Source organism: Zasmidium cellare (assembly GCF_010093935.1).
Source record: "Zasmidium cellare ATCC 36951 unplaced genomic scaffold M409scaffold_13, whole genome shotgun sequence".
NCBI lineage: Eukaryota > Fungi > Ascomycota > Dothideomycetes > Mycosphaerellales > Mycosphaerellaceae > Zasmidium > Zasmidium cellare.
The window spans coordinates 605,223-628,477 of NW_022986957.1; the positions used below are offsets into that span (position 1 = coordinate 605,223).

At 53.0% G+C, this 23,255-nt stretch overlaps 13 protein-coding genes and 1 non-coding gene across 14 annotated transcripts; 7 read left to right on the forward strand and 7 right to left on the reverse strand.

The window, feature by feature from the left end:
* Positions 1 to 5: 5 nt before the first annotated feature.
* On the forward strand, positions 6 to 167 carry M409DRAFT_21680 (uncharacterized protein; the record flags this gene model as incomplete). Its single annotated transcript, XM_033805973.1, has 1 exon — positions 6 to 167. A coding segment is annotated over one exon (162 nt), but the record flags the coding sequence as incomplete, so codon positions are not given.
* Positions 168 to 221: 54 nt separating this feature from the next.
* M409DRAFT_21681 (uncharacterized protein) lies at positions 222 to 574 on the reverse strand (the record flags this gene model as incomplete). Its single annotated transcript, XM_033805974.1, has 2 exons — positions 222 to 398; positions 461 to 574. The coding sequence occupies 2 exons, from the start codon at positions 572 to 574 to the stop codon at positions 222 to 224; spliced, it is 291 nt and encodes a 96-aa protein (XP_033669132.1).
* Positions 575 to 1,249: 675 nt separating this feature from the next.
* Positions 1,250 to 3,156, reverse strand: M409DRAFT_65714 (uncharacterized protein; the record flags this gene model as incomplete). Its single annotated transcript, XM_033816634.1, has 7 exons — positions 1,250 to 1,584; positions 1,643 to 1,858; positions 1,912 to 1,997; positions 2,049 to 2,189; positions 2,241 to 2,610; positions 2,676 to 2,912; positions 2,943 to 3,156. The coding sequence occupies 7 exons, from the start codon at positions 3,154 to 3,156 to the stop codon at positions 1,250 to 1,252; spliced, it is 1,599 nt and encodes a 532-aa protein (XP_033669133.1).
* Positions 3,157 to 4,635: 1,479 nt separating this feature from the next.
* Positions 4,636 to 5,337, forward strand: M409DRAFT_21683 (uncharacterized protein; the record flags this gene model as incomplete). Its single annotated transcript, XM_033805975.1, has 1 exon — positions 4,636 to 5,337. One exon carries the CDS (start codon positions 4,636 to 4,638, stop codon positions 5,335 to 5,337), a length of 702 nt encoding a protein of 233 aa, XP_033669134.1.
* Positions 5,338 to 5,809: 472 nt separating this feature from the next.
* M409DRAFT_21684 (uncharacterized protein) lies at positions 5,810 to 7,210 on the forward strand (the record flags this gene model as incomplete). The annotated part of the gene is made up of 1 exon (XM_033805976.1): positions 5,810 to 7,210. The coding sequence occupies one exon, from the start codon at positions 5,810 to 5,812 to the stop codon at positions 7,208 to 7,210; it is 1,401 nt and encodes a 466-aa protein (XP_033669135.1).
* Positions 7,211 to 7,402: 192 nt separating this feature from the next.
* On the forward strand, positions 7,403 to 8,137 carry M409DRAFT_21685 (uncharacterized protein; the record flags this gene model as incomplete). Its single annotated transcript, XM_033805977.1, has 1 exon — positions 7,403 to 8,137. One exon carries the CDS (start codon positions 7,403 to 7,405, stop codon positions 8,135 to 8,137), a length of 735 nt encoding a protein of 244 aa, XP_033669136.1.
* A 481-nt stretch (positions 8,138 to 8,618) lies between these two features.
* M409DRAFT_65716 (uncharacterized protein) lies at positions 8,619 to 10,127 on the forward strand (the record flags this gene model as incomplete). The annotated part of the gene is made up of 1 exon (XM_033816635.1): positions 8,619 to 10,127. The coding sequence occupies one exon, from the start codon at positions 8,619 to 8,621 to the stop codon at positions 10,125 to 10,127; it is 1,509 nt and encodes a 502-aa protein (XP_033669137.1).
* A 227-nt stretch (positions 10,128 to 10,354) lies between these two features.
* On the reverse strand, positions 10,355 to 12,851 carry M409DRAFT_21687 (uncharacterized protein; the record flags this gene model as incomplete). Its single annotated transcript, XM_033805978.1, has 2 exons — positions 10,355 to 10,441; positions 10,503 to 12,851. The coding sequence occupies 2 exons, from the start codon at positions 12,849 to 12,851 to the stop codon at positions 10,355 to 10,357; spliced, it is 2,436 nt and encodes an 811-aa protein (XP_033669138.1).
* A 322-nt stretch (positions 12,852 to 13,173) lies between these two features.
* On the reverse strand, positions 13,174 to 13,791 carry M409DRAFT_21688 (uncharacterized protein; the record flags this gene model as incomplete). The annotated part of the gene is made up of 3 exons (XM_033805979.1): positions 13,174 to 13,184; positions 13,240 to 13,434; positions 13,488 to 13,791. 3 exons carry the CDS (start codon positions 13,789 to 13,791, stop codon positions 13,174 to 13,176), a joined length of 510 nt encoding a protein of 169 aa, XP_033669139.1.
* Positions 13,792 to 14,481: 690 nt separating this feature from the next.
* Positions 14,482 to 15,748, forward strand: M409DRAFT_21689 (glycoside hydrolase family 5 protein; the record flags this gene model as incomplete). The annotated part of the gene is made up of 3 exons (XM_033805980.1): positions 14,482 to 14,940; positions 15,005 to 15,170; positions 15,234 to 15,748. The coding sequence occupies 3 exons, from the start codon at positions 14,482 to 14,484 to the stop codon at positions 15,746 to 15,748; spliced, it is 1,140 nt and encodes a 379-aa protein (XP_033669140.1).
* Positions 15,749 to 15,814: 66 nt separating this feature from the next.
* On the reverse strand, positions 15,815 to 17,271 carry M409DRAFT_53542 (uncharacterized protein; the record flags this gene model as incomplete). Its single annotated transcript, XM_033812401.1, has 3 exons — positions 15,815 to 16,612; positions 16,660 to 17,144; positions 17,208 to 17,271. The coding sequence occupies 3 exons, from the start codon at positions 17,269 to 17,271 to the stop codon at positions 15,815 to 15,817; spliced, it is 1,347 nt and encodes a 448-aa protein (XP_033669141.1).
* A 425-nt stretch (positions 17,272 to 17,696) lies between these two features.
* M409DRAFT_21691 (uncharacterized protein) lies at positions 17,697 to 18,399 on the forward strand (the record flags this gene model as incomplete). The annotated part of the gene is made up of 3 exons (XM_033805981.1): positions 17,697 to 17,792; positions 17,892 to 18,203; positions 18,277 to 18,399. 3 exons carry the CDS (start codon positions 17,697 to 17,699, stop codon positions 18,397 to 18,399), a joined length of 531 nt encoding a protein of 176 aa, XP_033669142.1.
* Positions 18,400 to 18,894: 495 nt separating this feature from the next.
* On the reverse strand, positions 18,895 to 19,009 carry M409DRAFT_t26. The gene has a single exon. It is a non-coding gene; the product is annotated as a tRNA-Met (tRNA).
* A 364-nt stretch (positions 19,010 to 19,373) lies between these two features.
* On the reverse strand, positions 19,374 to 22,499 carry M409DRAFT_53543 (uncharacterized protein; the record flags this gene model as incomplete). Its single annotated transcript, XM_033812402.1, has 1 exon — positions 19,374 to 22,499. The coding sequence occupies one exon, from the start codon at positions 22,497 to 22,499 to the stop codon at positions 19,374 to 19,376; it is 3,126 nt and encodes a 1,041-aa protein (XP_033669143.1).
* Between the last annotated feature and the right edge of the window lie 756 nt (positions 22,500 to 23,255).

A 23,255-nucleotide genomic window follows, 5' to 3' on the forward strand; every position in this document is an offset into this window, starting at 1 on the left:
AGAAGAAGAAGAAGAAGAAGAAGAAGAAGAAGAAGAAGAAGAAGAAGAAGAAGAAGAAGAAGAAGAAGAAGAAGAAGAAGAAGAAGAAGAAGAAGGAAGCAGGTTCTAGGCATCATTTCAATAAATACGACATCACTCTTTTGTCCCAAATCGACGTCCTCAAATGAGCGTCGCTCTAATCAGTTGATGAGCTAGAGCGGGTTGCCTTCAATCGTTCGCATCTAGCGAGCGCGTATCCCCTCTTCCCCGTGGATCAGCCTGTCGGTTTCCTCGTTCGATTTGACGGCGTGTTGCTGCCACTTGTGGTGCAAATCATCCCAGGTCATGGTTCTATAGTCCTCGAAGAAGTGTTCGGTCTGTTCTTCCGTCATCGGCGTGATATGGGGGAAGTTGTTACACTTGGCGATGTCATTAGTTCTCTGCTGTCGCTATTCGCTTTTTGGGGTTGGCAGCTGCTTACCCTCATGACACCATTGATGAAATAGTGCTTGCCCGCTGTCGTGAAAATGTTTGGCTTTACGCTCTCTGTGATCTTGATCCTTGATACGCTCGTGGCATTTGCTGGGTGGTCCATGGCCCTTTTGATTCTCTTGCTGGGGACGTCCGAAATGCTGAGGTTTTGCGTTTCCTAGTGAGTTCGTTTATGCGTTTGTGCGGCGCACGTAGCCTCGTCATTCTCCATATATGCATGGGCACAGCACCTGTAGCTATTGCGCTTTCCACACCACCATCCACACTCGCTTTCGAGCCGCTTGTATTCCCTCCTTCTTCATTCACGTACTGTGCCTTGCTCTCACATCTTAGCGAATCAATCGGGTGCGTGGTATCCTCTTTCGCCCGTCCTATTACAGTAGTCCTAAACTCACAACGTTACACGACGGTGGAGTGGGTGGCAGTGGACTTTCAAGCTGCAGATCCAGCAGGTGGATGATGATCATGACGATACCATTTTATGACAGAAGGAATCCGACGCCAACACCAGCCTGTCCACTCCGGTTCGGGTCAACTTCGCCTCCAGTCAGGGCTCGTCTTCCAAAATCATAGGAACAAGCTTCCGAAGATTTCGATCTGTGGAGGCATACATTTGCTCGTGAACGAGACTTTAGGCTTCTGGTGTTACGGAGCCATGGACCATTTATTCGTCTCCGAGTGATTCCTACTTTGTGCGTCCTTAGGTCCCCCCAGGAGCCTTTCTTGAATATATCGTCGTCAAATATCCATTCCCTCAATCATCAGAGCTCCTCCCAACCTACATCGTATACCTAAAATGCGGATTCTCCAAATCCGTACAATTCGCCTCGCCCATCTCCCGTCCAATCCTCTCCTGCTCCTCCGCACTCAACCCACTCGCCGCCGCCGCCTTATCCCTCTCCCGATTCTGCCACATGTAATAGAACCTCCACGCGACGATCAGCAGGAACTCGATCCCCAACGCCACGCAGGAGCCCACGGTTCCAGGGACATATCGAGGCGAGTCTTTGGTTTTGAAGATTTGAGAGCCGCACATGTTGCCGACGCAGTAGCCGATGAAGGTGCCGGAGGAGATGATGGTTTTCTTGGTGCGGCCGGCGACGTTGGAGGGGACTGTTGGTCATGAAGTCAGCTCTGGTGGTCTTTTTGAAGGGGGTAATCGTTAACTTACTCAGCGTCCATGCTAGGAATAGGGCTAGCACGAATGGAACAGTAATCAGATACATGCCCCATTTCGTCCACTTGTACTCTGGCGTGTTGGGGAGGAAGGACATGGTAAGTAAACCGACGAAGGGCGGGATGCATGCGGCTGCCATGATCCACATCCTTCGGTTGGGCACTTTGCGCGTATAGATGCCGACGACGACGAAGATCAGAACTGAAATGACTGGTCATATTATTAGCCATGATTGTGGAGTACGGAGTGGGCGGACAACTTACCAGAACGTGGGATCTCAACGAGCAGCACCTGGAGTTCGGTGAAGCCAAAATTGTTCATAATGATCGATCCGAATGTGGTGAGTCCACTGCGAAGACGTTAGAATTGGTCTCGTATATCAGGCAAGCTCGATTTATACCCATTCGGCACAGACGAGAGGAAAGCGTTGACCATGCAGAAGTAGAACTGAGGATCCTTGAACGCCTCAGCCACCTGTGGCCAAGACCACTTCACACCGGTAACGTCACGGCCAGCCTTGTTCTGGACGACACGGGATTGTCTGTATCATGAAGTCAGCGGTGCTATCGATTGACAGAGCAGTAAGACCTACGCAATAGCCCTCTCCTCCTTCGTAAGCCATCTCACCTCTTTGGGGCTTCCCAGCAACCCAAAGCAAATGATTGAAAGAACTATTGTGCAAGATCCGAGGAAGAGCGAGATGCATCGCCATGCGGCGAGGCCCCCGTACTTCTCAGCGTGAGAGCCGATGCCGTACATGCTGAGATTGCCGATGATACCGAACCCTGCGTTGGCCGATTGGAAGAACAGCGCCCGAGATGAATGTTCGTCTGTCCTGTACCAAGACCCTATGACGAGCACGAAACCCGGGGAGATGGTACATTCGAAGAAACCCTGGAGGGCACGGAGAGCCATGAGATGGGACCAATTCTGAGCTGCGCCGATGCATGTAACACAAATGCCTGGGATGGACGTTAGTATTGAAGTTTGAACATTCCTGCCCTGGATCACGATTGGTAAGGCTTACCCCAGCAGAACATATATATGCTCAAGGACTTCCCCAGCGACCATCTTTGCAAGAGAAAGTTGGACGGAAATTCTCCACAGAGGTACGTGATGTAGAAGATGGTCGTCAACCATGAGTATTGTTGCCCAACAAGTCCGGTGTCTGTTCGCAAGCCAAAGATGGCCTGAATGCCTAACGACGTCTTGTCTGTTTGTTGAATACCATAGCAGAACCACATCAAGGGAAGGAGGAATCGATCTGGTCATTGTCAGCATTCGTAACTTGGACATGAGCGTTTTGTGCTCGACATCCCAATCTTTCTCAACACTTTCTTGTACTGCTCGGGGGTATAGTCTCCCTCTGCTGTACCGCTGATGTCTCCCTCCTTCTCTGACAAGACCAATTCAAGGTCAGTGGCGACAGCACCTTTCTTCTCATCGCGGGGCGCCTCGATCGACTTCTTGATCTCAACTGGAAACACGACCTCTGGAGTCGACGCCATCTTAGGCAAATGCTATCCAGTAAGCAGAACGTAGAGAGGCCGTGCTTTAGACCTTGATGGGCGAGATAGTCAAACACATTTGAAGGGATCAACTCATACTTACCCTCTCTTGTGCCATATCAATGCCCAGACTTTCCAAAGATAGGCGACCAGCATGCCGAAGCAGCCAAGCCCAAGGCCTATCGCTATAAGAGGCCGACTTCCATCCTCGTCACCAAACACTTGGCTCGCCACTTCCAACGGGACGCTGAACCCCATGTCAGCGCGTCTGAATGTAACGCTGAGAGGACAATAGATAACGATTTTATGCAGCTTGTGTGGCCGGTTGTTTCGCTCGAGAGAATGAGGGGTTGAGGAGAGGTAAGGATGCTGGCCATTCCGCGCGATCTAGCCTTGGCTCTTGACGTGCCTCGCTGGAGATATGGCATTATCTATTCGTTGTTGTAGATCGAGCACAATCGCGATGTCGCCAGGATGCGGATAACGAATGGCTGCAGGACTTCTAGGCCCACCGGGAGGAGGGTTCGGCAGTGGGTATTCAGCATCCTGCAGACACCGAGCGTTGTGCCGTATGCTGCATGGCCCGTCGCACGCGAGAGATGCAATGGGTGTTGTGCGGCAAAGGTGGAGGAGAAGGAGACATTGAAGAAGAGGGCGGGTAAGGGCAACGGGGCGATCCGGCCAAGATAGAGTTGAAACATTCACTAGCGCTTGTGACCTCCTATTGGCTGAGCTCTGTCGTGCCTGCTATTTTCCAAGGTTCGATGGAAGCTGCTCCCTGCAAAGAAAACATTGTCGAAATAGTTCCTGAACTCACTAGCCGCTCAGCGACTGACTGTAGTCTCACAGGGTGCCTTGTCGAAATCTCAGTAGGCTCCATGCACATCGCACTGATCTGCCCCTGAAGTAGAAATGTTCATAGTAAAGACATGATACGACCCTTCACGACGTATATCCGTGTCAGCGAAGCCGTGGTTGTTTTTTTTCGATCTTGTAGGTTCCTCGCTTACTCTATTGACCTAGCCAGTATTTTCGAGGCAACGGCGGAGAGAAGCCAATGACAAAAATTATCGTCTCAATCGAGTACCAAATACAATCAGATATGCAGCTTCTTTGTTGAGCGCTGACCCGAATATTGTATCAAAGACTCGCTTGTGCTTCGGCTTGAACGTCAGGTGAAGCCGAATTCCACACCATCCTGTCACATGCTTAGCGTCAAACCTTAATTTTGCAGCTGCCTCGCCGACCTTCGGAAGCCAACTCTCCTCGAATGACACACCTTTTTTCATCAACACACTCCATCAAGCTTCATCAAGCACTTTCGCTGGTCTGCTGTTCCGATTCGCAGACTGGTGGTCGTCGACACTGTCAACTCGGCCTTGCGTCTCCAGCCATTAAGCCAAACACCTCAAACGCTGTAAACATCAAGCTCGGAGGACGCCACACCGCTGATTGAGCGACCTCACGAAGCCCTTCATCATGGACCGGTCTCCACTCAACAAGCTGCCCGCTGAGCTCCGCGACCTCATCTACCACTTCGCTCTGGTTCGAAATTGTCCAATCGTACTGTACATCAGTAAGCGCGAGCACAAGGTCCGCATTCGAAAGGAGTCCGAGAAGAAGCACGTGATGGGTCTCAGCAGCACCTGCAAACAGATCAGGACAGAGAGTCTACCGATCTTTTACAAAGGCAACCACTTCAAAATCGCACCAACGGAGAATCAACTTCTCGAGTCCCCCGAGAGCTCTGTGACCCCGATTCTTGCCTGGAAGATGCGTCTTGGCGCCTCAATCTCGTGCTTGAGGTTCTTAGAGATCGGTGTGAACGGAAACGCTTTGAACGTCGGACTGGTCGAGGAAGAGGATGAAAACTTCTCAAAAGCCTTCATCAAATTGAGGGACGAATTCAACATGCCAAGGCTGCAGCTCACGTTGACACTCACGGGCCACGACTTCCTCTACTATGATAAAGCGTTCCCAAATCGTCATTGTCTGAGCTTCTCTATCGTGGATGGCAATGTGGGCCAAGCTCTGCAACAGTACGAGCAAGACTTGAAGAAGCTCGAGGAGAATGCTCTGAGCGAGTATTTGGGTGGAGAGCCTCCATTTTGGCTCGACGCATTCGACGCCATGAAGACGGGACTCGCTCATATCGCTAAGAGATTGCAAGAGAAAGCGTGAGGATCTGAGATTGGGTCTCCATCGGTATACGACTTGCAAGAAGGCAACAACTTGTCGAGAGGACAAAAATGTCGGAGGCATGGCCATTGCAGTCGGCTGCTGCGCTGAAAAGTGGTCCAAAAATCAGAAAGCTAGCCGGACGCTGTATGAGCTGCAGAGAATGAGGATGTGGTCTTGGAAGACAGAGGACAATGAGAGAGGGGTATACTCTGGTGAGGTTAGGAGGACTCGGCCGATCACCGGCCGACAAGCCGAGACCGGGGTGAAATGTTCGGATCCTTTGGATTAGGAGCATCATCACGACAGGTCAACTGCTCACGGCCAATTTCATCCAGTACATTCGAGGTCTGTACTTGTAACTTCTTCTTTCCCTCTATGTTTTCATAGACTGTACACATACACCTAGACCAGTCTTTCCAGTGCGTTGCCGTCTCAGCCGCGACAAGAACCACAGAATCTCACTCTCGTTATCATGGCCGAGTCGAAGAAACAGGAGCCGCCCAGCAGCATCATACTACACCTCCAGAATGTCCTCAAGGCTCTTACCAACGAGCAATACCCAGACCTTGCTTCTCCATCAGAAACGAAACGACGCGCCTCCGTAGCCTTCATCCTACGCGTCAAGCCTAGCTACGCGCATTGGCCCGAGTCCTCGACCCAGAAATCTCCAGACCTCGATTCCTACTTCGAGCAAGAATGGGTACAACACGGCGAGCCAGAAGTGCTTTTTATCAAGCGTGCTTCAAGAAAAGGAGATCGATGGACATCACACATTGCTCTTCCGGGGGGAAAGCGAGATCCCACAGACGCGGATGATAAAGCTGCAGCGATAAGAGAGTCTTGGGAAGAAGTAGGCGTGGACTTGAATGAGTATGCGGTGGAGTGTGGGAATCTGCCGCAAAGGCTCGTGACGACGCATTGGGGCAAGAAGCCATTGCTGGTCTTGTGCCCGTATGTCTTCATGCTGACGCAGCACGAGATACCACCGTTGAAGCTGCAGCCGAGCGAAGTCGCTGCGATACATTGGGTGCCATTGAGGAGTTTGGCGAGCCCCATACATCGAACAATCGCTTTTGAAGACGTTTCCAGTAGACTTGCGAACCAAGAGACGGGCGTGAAGAAGTGGATGCTCAGCATGATCCTGGGCAAGATGATGTTTGCGGCTATCAATTTGGAGCCTACCGAGTCTTTGCACAGTGCCGAGTCACCAGTCGAACAACCGTTACAAGATAATCGCTACGCCAGACTTACAACAGTTGATACTTTGAAGGATCTTGGATCTCGTGTCTGGCGCTCTGATATCTTCAACCAGTTCCCAGCTCCTCGCAAAGATGGCCCATTACTCCTTTGGGGCCTGACCCTTGGTGTGGTCTCCGACTTCCTCGACCTTCTACCTCCCCACAATGCCCTCGAGCTATGGACATATCCAACCTTCACTCCTCTAGACGTGCGCTTCACCATCTGGCTCGCAACGTACCGCTTCAAGAACCGCAAGCGAGCAGAACTACAATCCGGCGCCGAGTTCCGCGATATCAAGCCTTCCTTCGGCGGCGTGACTGAATCCGGCGTTGGTGAATCGACTGTCATTGTGCCGCGCCCCTCGAACGGCGACGAGCGAGCAGACGAGACCGGACTGCATGGCCTCGGAACTGGATCTGGCGTGACTGGCATAAATCATGGCAACAAGGCGGCGGTAGCGACGATGCTTGAAGGGTTGGTTCAGCCCCTTGTCCGACTTTGCTTACCTGAGATCTCTAACAGGGGCAGATATTACGATATTGTCCGGAGAGCTGTGGCGCTTGCCTTGGTTGGCAGGGTGAGTGCGGTTGTCGTTGCTGCTGTCATTTTGTACAGACGATATTGGAAGCGGTGATCTGGATGAAACTTCCTCACTTAGCATACGTCGTTTTGAGGAAGCGCGAGGCAGTCGACAGCGAGACGACATAAAGAGCGCAGTTCTGGACATCTCGCATCCTCCCTCCCTCAAGCCAGCGCCAAAGCCCGACATTTGAGGCACTCTATTAATATATCGCATCCTGCAGAGACAGGGCCTTCAGCCATCAACATGCCTCTCCTCGAGCTACCGGTCGAACTTCAGCGCGAGATCTACAGCTACGTCCTCTGTCCTGGCTTCATCACAATCCGCCGCACCCGCTTCGACTGCCTCCAATGCCAGGCTTTCACTCGTCAGCGCTCTGGTCGCACTCCCCAATGGAACTTGACTCCCAACACCTCCACGCATTGCAGCATGGTGGAAACGGCCGTGTGCGAACGATTGGACAAGAACATGGCGGCGCATCTGATACAGAAAGCAACCCAGACCACATCACGATATTTCGGATATCAGTTGAAACGAGTCTTGCTACGCCACCACCAAGACCGCAAGATGACCATCGTCGACTGCAGCCCCCAAGGCCTGCCGGCAAGCGCGGTCAATCGAGCCAAAGAACATCGTTGGTGTGCGTGTCAATACTGGCCGGTCTATCCCGACATTCATGGCTTACTGCAAGCCCGTCACCGCTGCCTCAGGAACATGATGATTGCACAAGAACTTCAGCGAGACGGATCGGATGCAAGGGCTTCTGACGAGGAACTCGGTCTATATAGGGTAGACCTGTCGCTTTTGAGAGTCTGCAGGGAAGTCTACGCTGTTGCGAGGGATCTGGTGTGGGAGGAGAATATGTTTCACTTTGAGGTGCAATACGATTTCGAGACGTTCTTGGGGATGTTGAGTGAGCGGCAGAGAAGCAAGTTGAAGAAAGTGCAGATTGTGGCGGAGGTGTTGGTGATGCTGGGTTGAGGGAGGTTTGTGTCGGGCTTGGCTGCTGTTTTGGAGAGGTGCGGAAACAGTTGCCTGTCCTATTGCTATAGAAAGGATTGTTCGTATGGAGGACAAGTCTTTCTCGTAGAACTTTACAACATGGCAAGTCAGTAATCTGTCGGCAACCCAAGACCATCGATCTGCCTCATCGTCTCGTGCATGGGATATGGTCGAGTACAAAAATGCTGACCACTTTCAAATGCCGATAAGGCATTTATCGCGCTCGGCCTATCAGTCGCCGAAGGTGCCCCATCCAATGCCGCCTCTCGCCTTCATCATCACTTTCAACAACCCTTGATCGATTTCTTCCTCTGTCACATTCTCCCAGCATTTGAGCGTCATTCTTGGGTCTGGTCATTGTAAGCGTTTTGCATCTTCTCAATCTTTCTTCTCATAGTCAAGATCCTCTCTTCCTACCATCTACAAGGCTCTGCTCGCGTGAGCTACCAAGACTACCACCATGGCCAAAACCTTTACCTACGACGAAGTACAGCAACATCGCTCGGCTGAATCGTGTTGGGTCATTCTCTACGGAAATGTCTACGATGTCACGTCTTTCCTCCCCTCCCACCCTGGAGGCAGCAAGATCATCCTCCAACTCGCCGGCACAGACGCAACTGAAGAGTACGATCCTATACATCCCCCAGGAACTCTAGAAGAGAGTCTACCCGAATCCGCGAAGCTGGGCAAAATTGACGAGAACACACTCCCCGCAGAAGAGAAGTCTCCCGCAGAAGACACAAAGAACGGACAAGAGCAGGAGATCATGAGCATACCAGAATGTCTGAATCTGGACGACATCGAACAAGCCGCAACCCAGAAGATCAGTCGAAAAGCGTGGGGATACTACTACTCCGCGGGCGACGACCTGATCTCCAAAACCCTCAACAACACCGTCTACCAAAACATCCTCCTCCGCCCGCGCATCTTCGTCGACTGCACCAACTGCGACACCTCAACCACCTTCCTCGGCCACAAAGTCTCCGTCCCCTTCTTCGTCTCCCCAGCCGCCATGGCCCGCCTCGCCCACCCCGACGGCGAGCACGGCATAGCAGAAGCCTGCGCCAAATACGGCGCCATGCAACTCATCTCCAACAACGCCTCGCAAACCCCCGAACAAGTCGTCGCAGGCGCCCAGCCCGGCCAGGTCTTCGGCTGGCAACTATACGTCCAAACAGACCGCAAGAAGAGCGAAGACATGCTCGCGCGGATCCAGAAACTCCCCGCGGTGAAGTTCATCTGTCTCACCCTCGACGCCCCCGTGCCCGGGAAACGCGAACACGACGAACGCACCAAGAACGTCGCTTCGAACCTCCCCGTGCGCAGCGCCGTTATGGGCGATGGCTCCCCCTCCGCGGCGTCCACGACCCCCGAGCCGGAGAGCAGCGGCGGCGTAGGCAAAGCGCTCTTCGCGGGCACCGCGCCAGATTTGACCTGGAAAACCACCCTCCCCTGGCTAGCGAAACACACCAACCTCCCCATCGTCCTCAAAGGCCTACAAACGCACGAGGATGCCTACCTCGCCTCACTGCACGCCCCGCAAGTCAAAGGCATAATCCTCTCGAACCACGGCGGTCGCGCGGCGGATACGGCTCCGCCTGCCGTGCATACCCTCCTGGAGATCAGGAAGTACTGCCCGTCCGTCTTGGACAGGATCGAAGTCTGGGTGGACGGCGGGATCCGTCGCGGGACGGACGTCGTGAAGGCGTTGGCGTTGGGAGCGAAAGGTGTGGGGTTGGGACGGGCGCCGTTGTTTGGCTTGGGGGCTGGGGGCAGGGAGGGCGTGGAGAGAGTATTGGAGATTTTGAAGGCGGAGACGGAGACGGCAATGAGGTTGCTTGGGGTGGGGAGGGTGAGTGAGTTGGGGTTGAGGCATGTGAATGCGAGGAAAGTCGAGCGGGATGTTTTTGATGGAGGGGATGGGTTGGAGGGACTTGCGGAAAGGGTCGCTTTAAAGAGTCGATTATAGAGGAACAGATGGATCTACGTGGCAATGGGATGTATACAGTATACTGTGCGTGTGACTTTACATTTTTCCCTTTACTGTCGTGACTCCTTTTTGCTTGGTTACATACACATGCCGCTCAAAATTACCTCATTGGCAAAAAGATACCTTCGACACAAGATGGCGGCCGATGTCCAACTAAGCCTGCCGTGAAAAGGGACTCTGCGCTGTGTTCTCTGTACAAACTATGTTCACAAATCGCCATGGTTCATGTACGTATTCTGTACAAGCATCGAGTCCGTGTCGTGGTCATTGCGTTCTTGCATCACCGCGTGGTACTGTGCACACCATGTTAGTCTAATAATGACAACACAGCTCAGGGGCAAATACTCGACTCACCTTGAACCCAAAATTCAACGCCAACGCAACAATCAACCCAACACAAACCACGACCGGTCCCCACACCGCATCGAAATCCTTCCCACTCCTCGTCTGGATGAGATGCGACCGCCACATGTAGATGCCATAGCCCCACGCAGCAGCAAAGACCGCGACGCACGTATACACCACACCGAGGACTTTCCCGACGGTATTCGTGGGGCCAGCGGCGTTGAACAGGCCGAGGGAGAGGGAAGCCAGCAAGATGGAGACGTGCTGCCATTTGATAAATGTGCGTTGGTTCGCGAGCCAGACTTTGCCTTCGACTTTGTTGGGGCCTTGGTCTTTGATCCAGAATTTCGGTTCCGAGACGCCTGGAGGGAGGTTCATCTTTTGGCGGCGGGATTGTGCGTATTTGCTGGTGCTGTGGAAGAAGCTCTTGATGCCGCCGGCGCTGCGGTTGGCTTGGAGAGTGTGCGTGCCAGTGTCGTCGTCATCGGGTTCGCCGGCTGTGTCGTTCATTTGGGTGGGCTCTGCGGTGGTGGATTGGCCTTGGGGACCTTGAGGGGAGGAGATCGTCGCTTGTGCCGAGCTGCGCTGTAGTGTGTCTCTAGCTGCTGGAGAGCCGACTGGTGAGATCACGCCAGCACCCCTATTTCGTTGCGATGGGCTCATGTGGGACGAAGATTTGAGTAGAGATCCAACGGCAAACTCGTCGTCCCTCTCCTTCTGTCTCTTAGCCTGCTCTTCCTCAAACGCTTGCTGCGGGTCACGACGGATATCAGTCTCCATCTCGGTCAGCCAGAATGGAAACGTGTTGACATAATCTTCGAAGAGCTCTGCTGCGCCGTGGACGAATTTGCTGAATCTCGGCGCCTCCTTCACAAGATGCGTGTTCATAATGTCGTAGATCCATTCGGGGAGTTTCTTGCCTGGCTCGTTGCGCAGCTTGATCTCAAGGACTGCAAAAGGGAATCTGCTGATCTCGCCCTTCCTGATTGACGAGAATGGGTACTCCAATTCGTGGTTGTCAATGTCAGTTCGATGCCAGTTTTCAGGGTCTCTGCAGGGCCGATCGACATCGAGCGCATCCTCCCGAATGAAGGCTAGATCAGTGTCGAGACTAATGCGTACGCGGTCTTCGCCAGGCACTTGGAATGCCGTCCGCGTGTAGTTCGCTCGTACCACAGGCTGCAGGTCGTATTGCTTGATGAACTTCTGAATCTCGTCAACGGATGACTTCAAGTTCTTGACTTCCTCGCTTTCGGCTCCAGCACGACTCTCCAGCTTCTGGATCTGCTTCTCCATTTGATACTCTCCGTTGATGAACCGCCGAATGTACTTGTCCTTGGTCACAAATCGAGCTTCCCGGCTGGTGTTGTCCTCTCCCACCGTCTTCTTCTCGACGTAAATCTGCGGTCTGTTGTTAAGTTGGCCGTACCATCTGAGACGAAGCGATGATCCTGCGTTGTGGTCCACCTTGTTCGAATAGAGTTCGAAGCCAGGGCTGTCGAAGTAGATGCTGGTGATTGACGGATCCGGTTGGTTGCCCTCTGCCACCTTGCTAGTCTGTGGGTTATACACCAGTACCGGCAAGTGCCGCAGAATCATGGTCTTGACCTCGAGCAAATTGTCTTGGTGGACCCAGAATTTCTGGCTGGTATATTCGTCCTTGCCCTGCTGGTCCTCCAGCGTCTTGGTCTCCTTGCCTGCATCGTCGAGCCTTTGTCGGACGAAGTTGTACATGGTGCTCAGTCTGAACAGAAGCGGGCCGTAATCTTCTCTATTGAAAGGCAGAGCCGCCAGTCTGACCTGCAAGAGCGGACGCACGCGATATGACTGGCCTCGCTTTCGATCGTGCTTCTTTGCAGCCTTCAGAAAACCAGTATAGTTGATACGGCTGTACTTCTCGAGCTCGTTGATCTCTTTGGTGATCTTGTCCAGTTCGGACATCACCTCTCTTAGGATGGTCTTCTTGTCCGACTCGCTGGGCACCGGCTTCTTGCCATTGCCATTGCTGCCACCCTCGCCGTTTGTCTTTGCCTGTCCATCTCCACTTTCGCCATTGTCTTGACGTTCCGACACTGCCACGCTATCACACTTGGCCTCGCATTGCCCAACTCGCTCAGTCAACTTCTTGTGAGTTTCTGAATGGAACTTGTAGATGTTCTCCAGCTGCACGTTGACCAATTCGTCGACAAACTTGCTCTCGTCATCTTCGGTCCATTGCTGCGTGCTGGTTTCAACGGTGGGTGAACTGGGTGCGGAGTCGTCTTCGCGGAGGAGCTTCTTGAGCTTGGCGTAGTCGATGTAGTGATCTTTCCACGGCGGGTATTTGGCAACTTCGAGGGTACGACCGAAGCGGACCATGGTGACAAGCTGCCTCTATTGTATGTACAACAGGTGGTAGAGGACGAGGGTGTCACGATGCAATGGGTTGACAAGCTTTTGCGCTGCGAAAGGATGGATCCCAAGCTTCGAGCTGCATCCCAGCCCAGCCCCCACTTCTTCATTGCCGATTGACTCGCCCAATCACATGCCTGTACCGCGCACGAGGAAGGGGCGCTTCTCTGGCAACCATCTTCCCAACCACTTCCACAACATCACAACGAATACCCCCAAACCTGCATATACTCAATGATCAGGTTTACATGGAACAATGCGAGAAGAAAAAGAAGTCCCGACTATCGTTTTAGAAATCGTCTAAGCCCTGGATCTCAATACTACCCAGTCTTGGGAGGATAGCCCGGTCCCGTACAATCACCAGCATACGTCCCACACCCAGGCGCATTAGGCGGGTTCGTCGGACTGCTATACCCAGCAACGCCATTATTGTACTTGGTCTGGATATACGGCGCGAAGTTGTTGGACTCCAAGTAATCCGAGCTCACTCCCGTCTGCCAGAGGACCTGATTGGGATCATTGTCGCGGGCGATGTAGAAGTTGCCAGTACCTGGACGAGCGACATTAGCATTGACCTTGGATGTTGAGATGGTGGCGACTTACCCTCCTGATATATGAGGATGCCATAATCCGGAGAATTGCAATTGCCCGTCTGGCCACCGATCGCTTGCTTGAAGGCTCCGCCGCAGTAGACGTAGATCTGGCAGACGCTGGGCTCAAAGACGAAGTTGCAGTTGTTGACTGTGATGAAAGGGTTGGGGCTGGTGTAGACTGTGAATTGACCTGGGAGGTAGGTCACTGCGTCACGCTTCGTGAGGGCATTGCTGGTAGCATCGACGTAGGTCTCTGGAATGGCGAGCGACCATGCAAGGCCGATGGCCAGGCTGAATGTGACAAGGAGATTCATCGTGAGGTGAGTAAACATCAGAAAGGCTTGATGGGGTCGGAATACCTGGATAGGCGGACAGCATACTTATACCGTAGGCTCAGCGGCGAACATGGACTTCGACGAGAAGCCTGCACCCACCGACTATCAATGAACTGCCGGTTCCTCAGAGCACGTTGCTTCTAACATGCGAACGAGCACTGGACCCAGTCCCTTTCCAGCCTTTGGGAAGCTCCGAGCTTTGAACTTTCAGCATACCAAGACGCCAATAGGCGAAATGTTACATCCCTAACCTGCTGTGTAGGCGCTCTTGCATCCGACGCTCTCTCTTGTCATGAGACAAATGTTGAAAGAGTGACCGTCGTCTTGAGATACATTGAACATGCTGGAGCAGACCTTTGTGTAGGACCACAGTGCCCGCTGGAAAACCGTTTCACTTGCTCTTGCCTGAGCTGGAGGATTTTGCGAAGGTCGCGCTGTGATTGGATGGTATGATTCAGACGAACATAGTGGTTTGATCGGTCGAGGCAACATGTTATGGCGATGACAATGCCATAACTTTGCACGAGCATCTTGCAAAGTCAAGCCGTGGTTCAGCGCAGTCGTGCCTGAAGGCGGAAAGACGATGCGTAGGGCAGTCGTATAAGTAGGAGACTCTCCCTTGATCATACTTCCAACCAACAACCTCCCCCCGTCCCTCTACATTCAGCAATGGTTCGGTCAAGCACGTTGCTTCCAATCCTCTTCGCAGGGTTGACTGCCGCTTCGCCCACCGCGCACCTTACACACCCAAGTCGCAATGACAGCCGAGTGTCCCTAGCAGGGCAAGTCTTTGCCATTCGACCACTCCAAAACGCATACCTTCCCTCTGACAAATCTCCCAGCGTGAACATCATCGGCCTCGCATGGGACATGAGCGTCCTAGGCTCCGCATTCAGCGAATTCGAAGCCACCAACTGCAACGCTTCGTACGACGTGTATCCCTACTACGATCCGCCCGAGCACTATACCGAGTGGCGAGCCCAAGGCTTCAACCTCTTCCGCGTTCCCGTCGGTTGGCAGCATCTGCAGGACGATTTGAGGAGCGAGTTGAACCAGACGACGCTCCAGCATCTCGATGGTTTGATCGATGCCATCACGAACGATGGCAGTACGGCGATTCTCGATGTTGTATGGTTTCCCCACCCGCGCGAAAGGCAAGAGTTGTGTACCGTATACTGAGGCCTGTGTTTAGCACAACTATGCCAGATGGTATTGCTCCGTCATCGGACAACCAGAGAGCAACCTGCCGTGGCTGTCGAACAAGACCGTCACCGACGACGACTTTGTCGATCTCTGGGTCAAGTTGGCCAGACACTATCACGAGAATCCTCACGTCATGTTCCAGCTCATGAACGAGCGTGAGCTGAATTCCCTCCATGATTTCTTTCCACCTCATCACTGACCCGTCCCCTCCTGCCCAGCCCACGATCTGAACATCACCAAATGGGCCCACACAAACCAGAATGTCATCAACGCCATCCGTCACCTCAACGCCACGCAGCCCATCCTCATTTCAGGCACGCAATTCGCCCGCCTAACCAACTGGCAAGACTACTCGCAGGCCGCGCTCTCCACCATCACCGACCCGCTCGACAACACCCTCTACGACTTCCACCAGTACTTCGACGACGACGGCGGCGCATACGGCGTCTGCGAGCCGTGGTCAACGTTCCTGCCCCGGTACGAAGAAATTACCAACTTTGTGCGCGGCTCCTGGAGGAAGGCTATCATGACGGAGTTTGGCGGGGCGCCTGTCAAGGCGTGCGTGGAGCTTGTCGAGAGCATGTTGACATACTTCGAGGAGCATCGGGATGTGTGGGTGGGTTGGACGGCGTGGGGGTCGTTTAATCCGGGCGATTTGTGCTTGACGATGGAGCCGGAGAGTCCGTTCTCGACGCTGACGAACGTTCTGAAGATGCATGCGCCTTTGACGTGACCGCCCGGGCCTCGAATTATCCAGGAGGTGGAAGCCAGTGTGAACTTGTTGCGCGTAAGACTAGAATCACGTCCCATGAAATTCATGGAACACTTCCCGGCGAATATCCCACACCCCCTTACTCTGCATCACTGTCCCCATCCGCTTTTCTAACCACAGCTTCTCCTGCGGTGACCCGCCTCTGAGGACTTTGGCAGCCATACGCAACGGCCAGAGGATGAAAAGCCCTCCAGAGGTGCCCGCGCTCGACTGAAAGTGATAGTCAAGGGCTCGACAGATCCCAACCGCGGCCTCGTGCATTTGATGGAATAGAACGCTTGCATCGCCAGGCTGCAAGTCTTTCGCCCGAGAAGTCCTCAGAGCATGACCCGCAGCCATGATCACGGCGGCGTTGTAAATGCAGAAACAATTCGCGGTCAGGAGGTTCGAGGAGGTGATGGGGCCCTGCCGAGTAGAGGGATAGTCGGGACCAGACGAGTCTGATAGACCCAGATCCGAATCCATAGAGTCGTTCCAGGTGCTGCGCCATTCGTCAAGGCGGCGGAGGATCGCGCGAGAATTCTCTGCACTCTCGGACTGTACACCCGTCTTCAGACCAGGCAGATCTGCGACGGTGTCCAGCATCTCGTGCATGCTGCCTTTGGGGGCGTTTTGGATCTCCCAGGGCACCGTTTTCCATTCCGGTGTCGACAGGAAAGTATCGGACTGAGTAGCCATCGCCGCAAGGATCATCATGAACCGACTTTGGCGCAAGGTGTCGAAGACGACGCCGTCTTTGCAGGCTTCCGGGCCGGCCATCTGCATCAACTGGGCCAATCCAGTATAATGTCGCACCCACGCAGATGGGGCAGTCAGGAGCAGGGCCTATCGTGGTCAGCACACGGTCGGATTTGCATAGTATATATCCGAACCTCGTAATAGCCCAAGATGGCCACGGTCAAGAGAGCCTGAGGACTCGTGCGTGTCTCACGATCGTCTAGTTGAATATTGACTTTCCGCAAGCAATGCAGATATTGACTGTTCCCCCACTGCAAGAGGTCGAGCGAGTTCTTTGACCGGCCGAAGAACGAACAGGCCAGTGCCACGAAGGACTCTCTAGCTAGGCTGTCTGCCTCGTACGAGGTTGCTCGAAATCCGATCCATGTCTCAAGCACTGATTCCGTGCCGGAAGAGACCATGGCGTAGAGATGCGCGAACCAGAGTGATTCGCCCGTGACGGGAGCAAGTGCCGTGGAGGATTGAGGTGCGGAGGTCTTGCGAGGCCAAGCATATTCTGAATCTTGCGATGAGGTCTTGTTGTTCTTCTTCGGCCAATATGGCACGAACATCGAGTCCAAGGAACGTTCGCAGGAGAAGCCATGCCTGAGACAGGGCTTGCAAGTAGGCTGTAGCAAATCTGTTATGCTCATCAGCAATGATTCCCTTCGGGAGTTTGAGTTTCCACAACAACAGCACTCACCACACTTCAGATGCCGACGACGGCAGCCGTCGCATTTGTTCGCACGCGGCCGACCCTGTCCCATCTCCGTAGAAGAAAGTCACGATGACACAAAAGATACATGATGGATGTGACTCTTTGGAAATGAGTATTGAGATTTTTTACTTCAGCCGCTCTCTCTCAGCCGTTGGACGCCTTTCGGGTACCATTCTTTCTGTGAAGATTGCATCGAGCTCAACGATGCCGCAGGAGAATTCTGATGGGAAGATGTCGACAGATGCGCACCTTCGAATTCCTTGTAGCCGTTCTCTTTCCTCTGTAACTCCTCGTCTGCTTTTCGATCCTGCTACCCCGCCCCCTCCTCCCCGGACTTCTTGCTCTTGTGTCTATACTTCGAACCTCGGCTTTCTATTATGTACGTTCGTCTTCGAAGTCCAGAACTTGCATCATGGCAAAAGAATCATTCATGATCCATTCGACATAGGCCAACCTTGGTCCTCCACAAGGAAAATGACCACCCCAAACAAACCCTCACAGGAAAGAGACTCCCGCGAGCTCAAAGATGAAATGACCCAAGCCCTCCTCAAAGGCCCAGCAAGAGCAAAAGTCCGTCATTCCTCCTCAACAACATGAAATTCAAAGACAAGTAAAATCCTTTTACAGAAAGAAAGACCAATCCAAACTAAACCCCCCTCCCTCCCCTAGTACGACCAAATCCCCGCCCGCAACTTCCTGCTCCCTTTCCTCGACACCGTCACCATAACCACCGCCACGCGCCTCTCCCCCACCAAATCCCACTGCACCTTCCGCTTCGCCGTCCTTCCCGAGTTCCTCAACCCAATGGGCACACTGCACGCCGGAGCGACGTCTGCGTTTTTCGAGTGTGCGACGACGTGGACGCTGTGGCCGGTTGCGAGACAGCCGGATTTCTGGCCGAGTTTGGGGGTTTGTCGGACGATTGGGTTTGTGTATTTGAGGCCGGTGGGCGTCGGGGAGTGGTGTTTGATGGAGTGTGAGGTAACTTCTCTAGGATTGGGGATTGAGGGTTGATTTGGGGTGTTGAGGGGGTTGGCTAACGTTCTGCGTACAGACTGTCCATGTAGGAAAGAGGATTGCCCTGGTGAAAGGGGAATTGAAACGGGAGAAGGACGGTGCGGTGCTGGTCACCTGCGAACATAACAAGGTCAATGTCGACGCTGATTCGAAAATGTGAACGATTCCGATATTCCAAATCTATAAGGATTGGTCCGTCGTCGTGGAATGTCCCCTTGCTTCATTCCATCGACCTCACGTTTCCTCCAATCGTGGACGACGAGAGTTTTCTGGTCGGACTTCGTTCGTCCAATTCGAAGGCGAATCTACTTAAATGGGCTACCGATGAGTTGAGCTCGAGAGTGATGATAGCGACTTTGACAAAGAAATTGTTATTGACCCAGCTACCACACCACTACCCTCTGTATAGACATCCTCGATATACTGCTTCTTACCCACCACTATGTCTACGTACAGATCAACAAGACGTCGGCTCGATACTCCGTAGCATCAATGCCCCAACCAAACATTTCCCAACCCTTCAATCCCCCACAACAACCTCCAAAAAAAATAAAATAATTGAACTCCGAAATTCATACCCATAGTCTTCCCAAAAAATCCTACCCTATCTCCCGAAATCCTGCAAAAAGAAAGTAATCCCTCTGAGAGTGCTTGATGCCGGCACTGAGAATCGAACTCAGATCTTGGGATGGCCTTCATATGGGTTGACACAAGCTAGGCTTGATCATGTATATATGAGACCCATGTTCTAACCGTTAAACTATGCTGGCATTGTGAAATGCTTCTAATTGGTTGGCAGCGAAGCTTCAATTTTGTACATGATAGTTTGATTTTTTGAGCCGAAGATATGCCGACTTTCTCGGTACTTGACGAGGGCTGAGAGAACACTGGACGAAGGATAGAAAGAAGAGAAAAACGTTCTCAAGACGAGGACCCCATTCGTAGACTGGACAGAACGACCCTATGGCAAGGTAGATATGACTGAATAAGCATCGTCAACGTCAACGCACCGCACAACCAACTAAAAGTACTCCAATACACAAAGAGACTCAATCGAACTCATTTATCATTGCACTCTATAGGTAGCAGCAGCCCCATCGGCCGATCACGCATTCATACAACTACAGAAAACCACTACAGCTCATCGCGTTTCCCGCCAGGCTGCGCGTCATCTTCGTCACCAGGCTCCGCCACCTTGAGATTGTTCTTCTTCATCCAATTCATCATGTCCTCTATGCTCTCGCCTCCTTTGACGGGCTTCTTGCCCTTCTTCTGTTTCTGGCCCTTGGCTGGCTTCTCCTCGTCGTCTTGCAGAGGGACCTGCTCGGATTCTGAGTCTGCTGGCGCTACGGGGATGTCGTCTGCGTCGTTTTCGGGTGCTGGCTCAGGTGAGACGGGCTCGTCGGTGTCATCAGCTGTGGCCTGTTCCTTTTTGGCAGTCTTCGATTTGGTGGTCTTCGGCTTCTTCGTCGGCTTGGGCTTGCTGGCCTTCGCAGCCTTGTCGACGAGATCTTGCAATGACTGCTGGATCTGGGTCGCTTTCTTCTCGATCTCCTTGACGAGCAGGACAGGATCTTCGTATGGCTTGAGCTTGTCTTGCTCGGCCAACTTATCCGTGAACCAAGTCGAAACCGACGTGTAGATCTCTTGTATTCCGACAAGGTCAATGCTGTCGTAGGGGTTGGTTGGGGCTGCGCTGGATTTAGGAGCGGCCTTGGTCGTGGTCTCCGGCTCTTCAAGATCGTCTGCATCAGCAGAAGCGCTCTCTGTTACCTCGCTGGTGCTCGATGACTCTGACGCAGTTGCGGCACTCGCAAGACTTGCTGCTGCCTTGGCAGATTCCGATTCGATCCTCAAGATACCCTTTTGCAGCTCATCGAGCGTCTTCTTCATGCCATCAACCACCTCGGGCCGCTTCTCTGACTCAGTCTTGCGTTTCCGAATAGGCTCTACAAGCTTCTTGAGAGCCTCATGCTTCTCTTTCAGTGTGTCTTTTGATGCTTGGGCATGCTCGCCAGACTCCATCCAGTCTCTCGTCAGCTGGAGATTGTTGGCAATCAGCTCACGCTCTTCTTTCGTGCTGGCAGCCTCATAGTCCTTGTTCTCGAGAAAGTCGCGGACGAAGTATGTGTAACTCTCAAGAGCATTTTGGGCCTCGTCACGGGCGAATCGACCTTTGTCAGACTCATCGAACGCCTTCAGACGATCGATCATCGCCTTGATTGCATCCGCCGTTGGTTGTGGGTTACCTTCAGGGGAAGTAGACCACCGGAGAGGGATGACCTCAACTGACTTGGTTGGCTCAGCCGATTTTATGCTGGTACTGGATGAGGATGTCCCGGAGGCAGACGAAGACTCTCCTGACGAGCTTGCTGATGGTGTTGCATCGACCTGCTCGACTGGTCCATCGTCCTCCTCACTGAGTGCTTCTTGTTCCTTGTTCTTGCCAAATCCAAGCCAGCCCTTGACGGAGTCGCCGATACTGCCACTCTTCGCGCTTGGGTCAACCTCGCAACTCACGCTGCCGCCGGTGACGTCTGGGAGACCATGCTGTGGAGCCAGGCGGACGTTGAACTTTGTGTTGATCGATTCTTTGTCGCAACCAGCCCGTCGCTGGAGTTCCTCAACAGACGAGGTGAGGTTCTCGGATTGCACACGGACGATAGAGCGGTCAACACCACCAACATTCTGGACAAACCCGAATGCAAAGTCCTCCTTGTCCTTGAAGCTGACCTGCTTGGTGGTCGAACCGGCGCCGACTGGGGCGTTAGGACCAAAGAGTGGCTTCTTCCTCTCCTTCTCCTGGTCCATGAACATGAGGCCGGTGGCGTAGCCTGCAATGTCAGAATCTCGGATCTCCTTGACCTTGAAGCTTGCCGAAAGTGCAGCTGCTTTGAAGGCAGCGCCAAACACCGCGGATTCGTCAGGGTTCACGTTGCTACGCAGCTTTGAAGCGTCACCGGCGACCTCCTCGAGTTTGCTCTGTACGAACGGTGTTCTTATCGCGCCGCCATGCAAAATGATCGATTTGACATCTTCGATTTCAAGCTTCGCCATCTTCAGCGCTTCCTTGATCGGACGCTCGACACGTTCGTCGAATCCAGTTGCAAGCTTTTCAAAATCCGAACGAGTAAGCTTGGCCCGAAAGTCGATATCAGGGAGGATTTCTTCCATCGAGACGCTGGTCTCCGTGTTGGCACTCAGAACCTGTCTGGCCCGCTCAGCTTCCTTGAACAGTCGGGCCATGAGGCGAGCGTTCTTCTTGATTTCATCCTCAGTGGTTCCACGGCTCTTCAAAACAGGCTTGGTCAACAACTTCTTCACGAGGTCGTCTACGATGAGCTGGTTGAGCGTATCTCCGCCAAGTAACCGTTCCCATCCAGCGCCTACCACGGCAACTTCCTGAACGGTCTTGTTGAAACGACCAACATCCTTGACGCTCTTGCTCTGGAACCGCATAACAGTCGCAGAGGTTGAACCAGCGCCCATGTCAAAGACCATGTGGTACTCTGGCTTTTCGCCCTTTGTGACTTCAGGGAATGTTCTTGTCTTGGCGTAATCCAATCCAACAGCCAGACCATCTGAAATCAAAGCGTTGACATCGAAGCCAGCGAAGGTCGCGGCCTTGATAATTGCCTGCTTCTCATCCGCCGTATAGAAAGGAGGAACTGTGATGACTACATCATCCACCGAGCTTCCCTTTCCTGCCATTGCCTGAGCGTTTTTTCTAATGTTTGCCAGCTCCATTGCAATAAGCTCCTCCACACTGAATGGCAAGACGTCATCTGTGAATGCCTGGCTCTTGAAGACGGTTGTGCCCAGCTCTTTGACCTGTTCCAGTTGGATGCCGGGGTAGCGCTGTCTGTATATTCTCGAAGTCTTGTCCGCTTCGGGGCCAAACTGCATTCCCAAGAGCAGTTTCAGGTTGGGGAAAACTTCTCCTGGAAATCTGCCCTGCAATGCCAATGCATCGCTGCCGTATGCTCGCTCCGGGAATTGACCTAACTTCGCGACGATATTTCCCTTGTCATCCTTGGTAGGCTTGAACGCCACTGCAGCAACCTCTTTTCGTTTCGAGTCCTTGGTCAAGACTATGTCCAGGGGTATTCCAGGCTTGATGATGGCGGCTTTGATGTTCAATGTTCCAAAATCTATACCCAGTACCGCTGCGCTGGCTGTGCTTATGAGGAGGAGTATAAGGCCGAGTATTGTTGTGAGAGGCGACAGAGCGCCAGCGCGCCGCCGGCCTATGGGTAGCATTGTGAGGTGAGGGTGGGGGACTCGAGGGTGATCGTGTGCGGACGGTTGTCGCTAATGGTTCGTGGTCGTTACTGAGGCATTGGAAGGGAATGCAAGTTCGAAAAACACTCGGTCGTTTCGAGGACGCCTCTGACGAGGTCACGTATGTGTCTGCGAATGGAAAAGTGGCCTGTGGTTGCTGGGTTGGTGGCTCACATGTCAGGCCAGCTGTTCAAACTTCTCGATTGATCGACACCCGGCAGCACGGTCCACTTTTGATCCTGAATCGCATCTGACATCACTCCCTCGTCTCCTTTCACACCACACCTCACCAACACCAGACCGCATGATTCTTCTGTGAACATCTCAAGCCAAGTATCGAAACACTCTCGATCGCCTTGAGTTGAGCAAGGGAGCCCCCAATCTCGCTTACAATACGCTTTGGGAGGGACTACGCAGGTCTGAATGCCCTGTAGTACTAACATAATCGCTGCGCCTCTCCGTGTCTGCTGTTATAAGCAACTACAGCTTCGCTTCATAATCGCCTCAGCGTGTCTCAAAACTCGGTGGATGCCAGCCAAAATTGGTTAACACTTTTCGACAGGACAACTTGAGTTGGATGGGCGAGCGGGCTGGAAGAAGATATTAGGACCTACAGAGTTCTACATCTGCCATTCAAGAATATCGATCGGCTCGGGATGGTTCGTTGTGTCTGACCGTGGGATTGTAGCGGAGGAAGAGGTGGAGGAGGAGGAGGAGGAGGAGGAGGAAATCAGC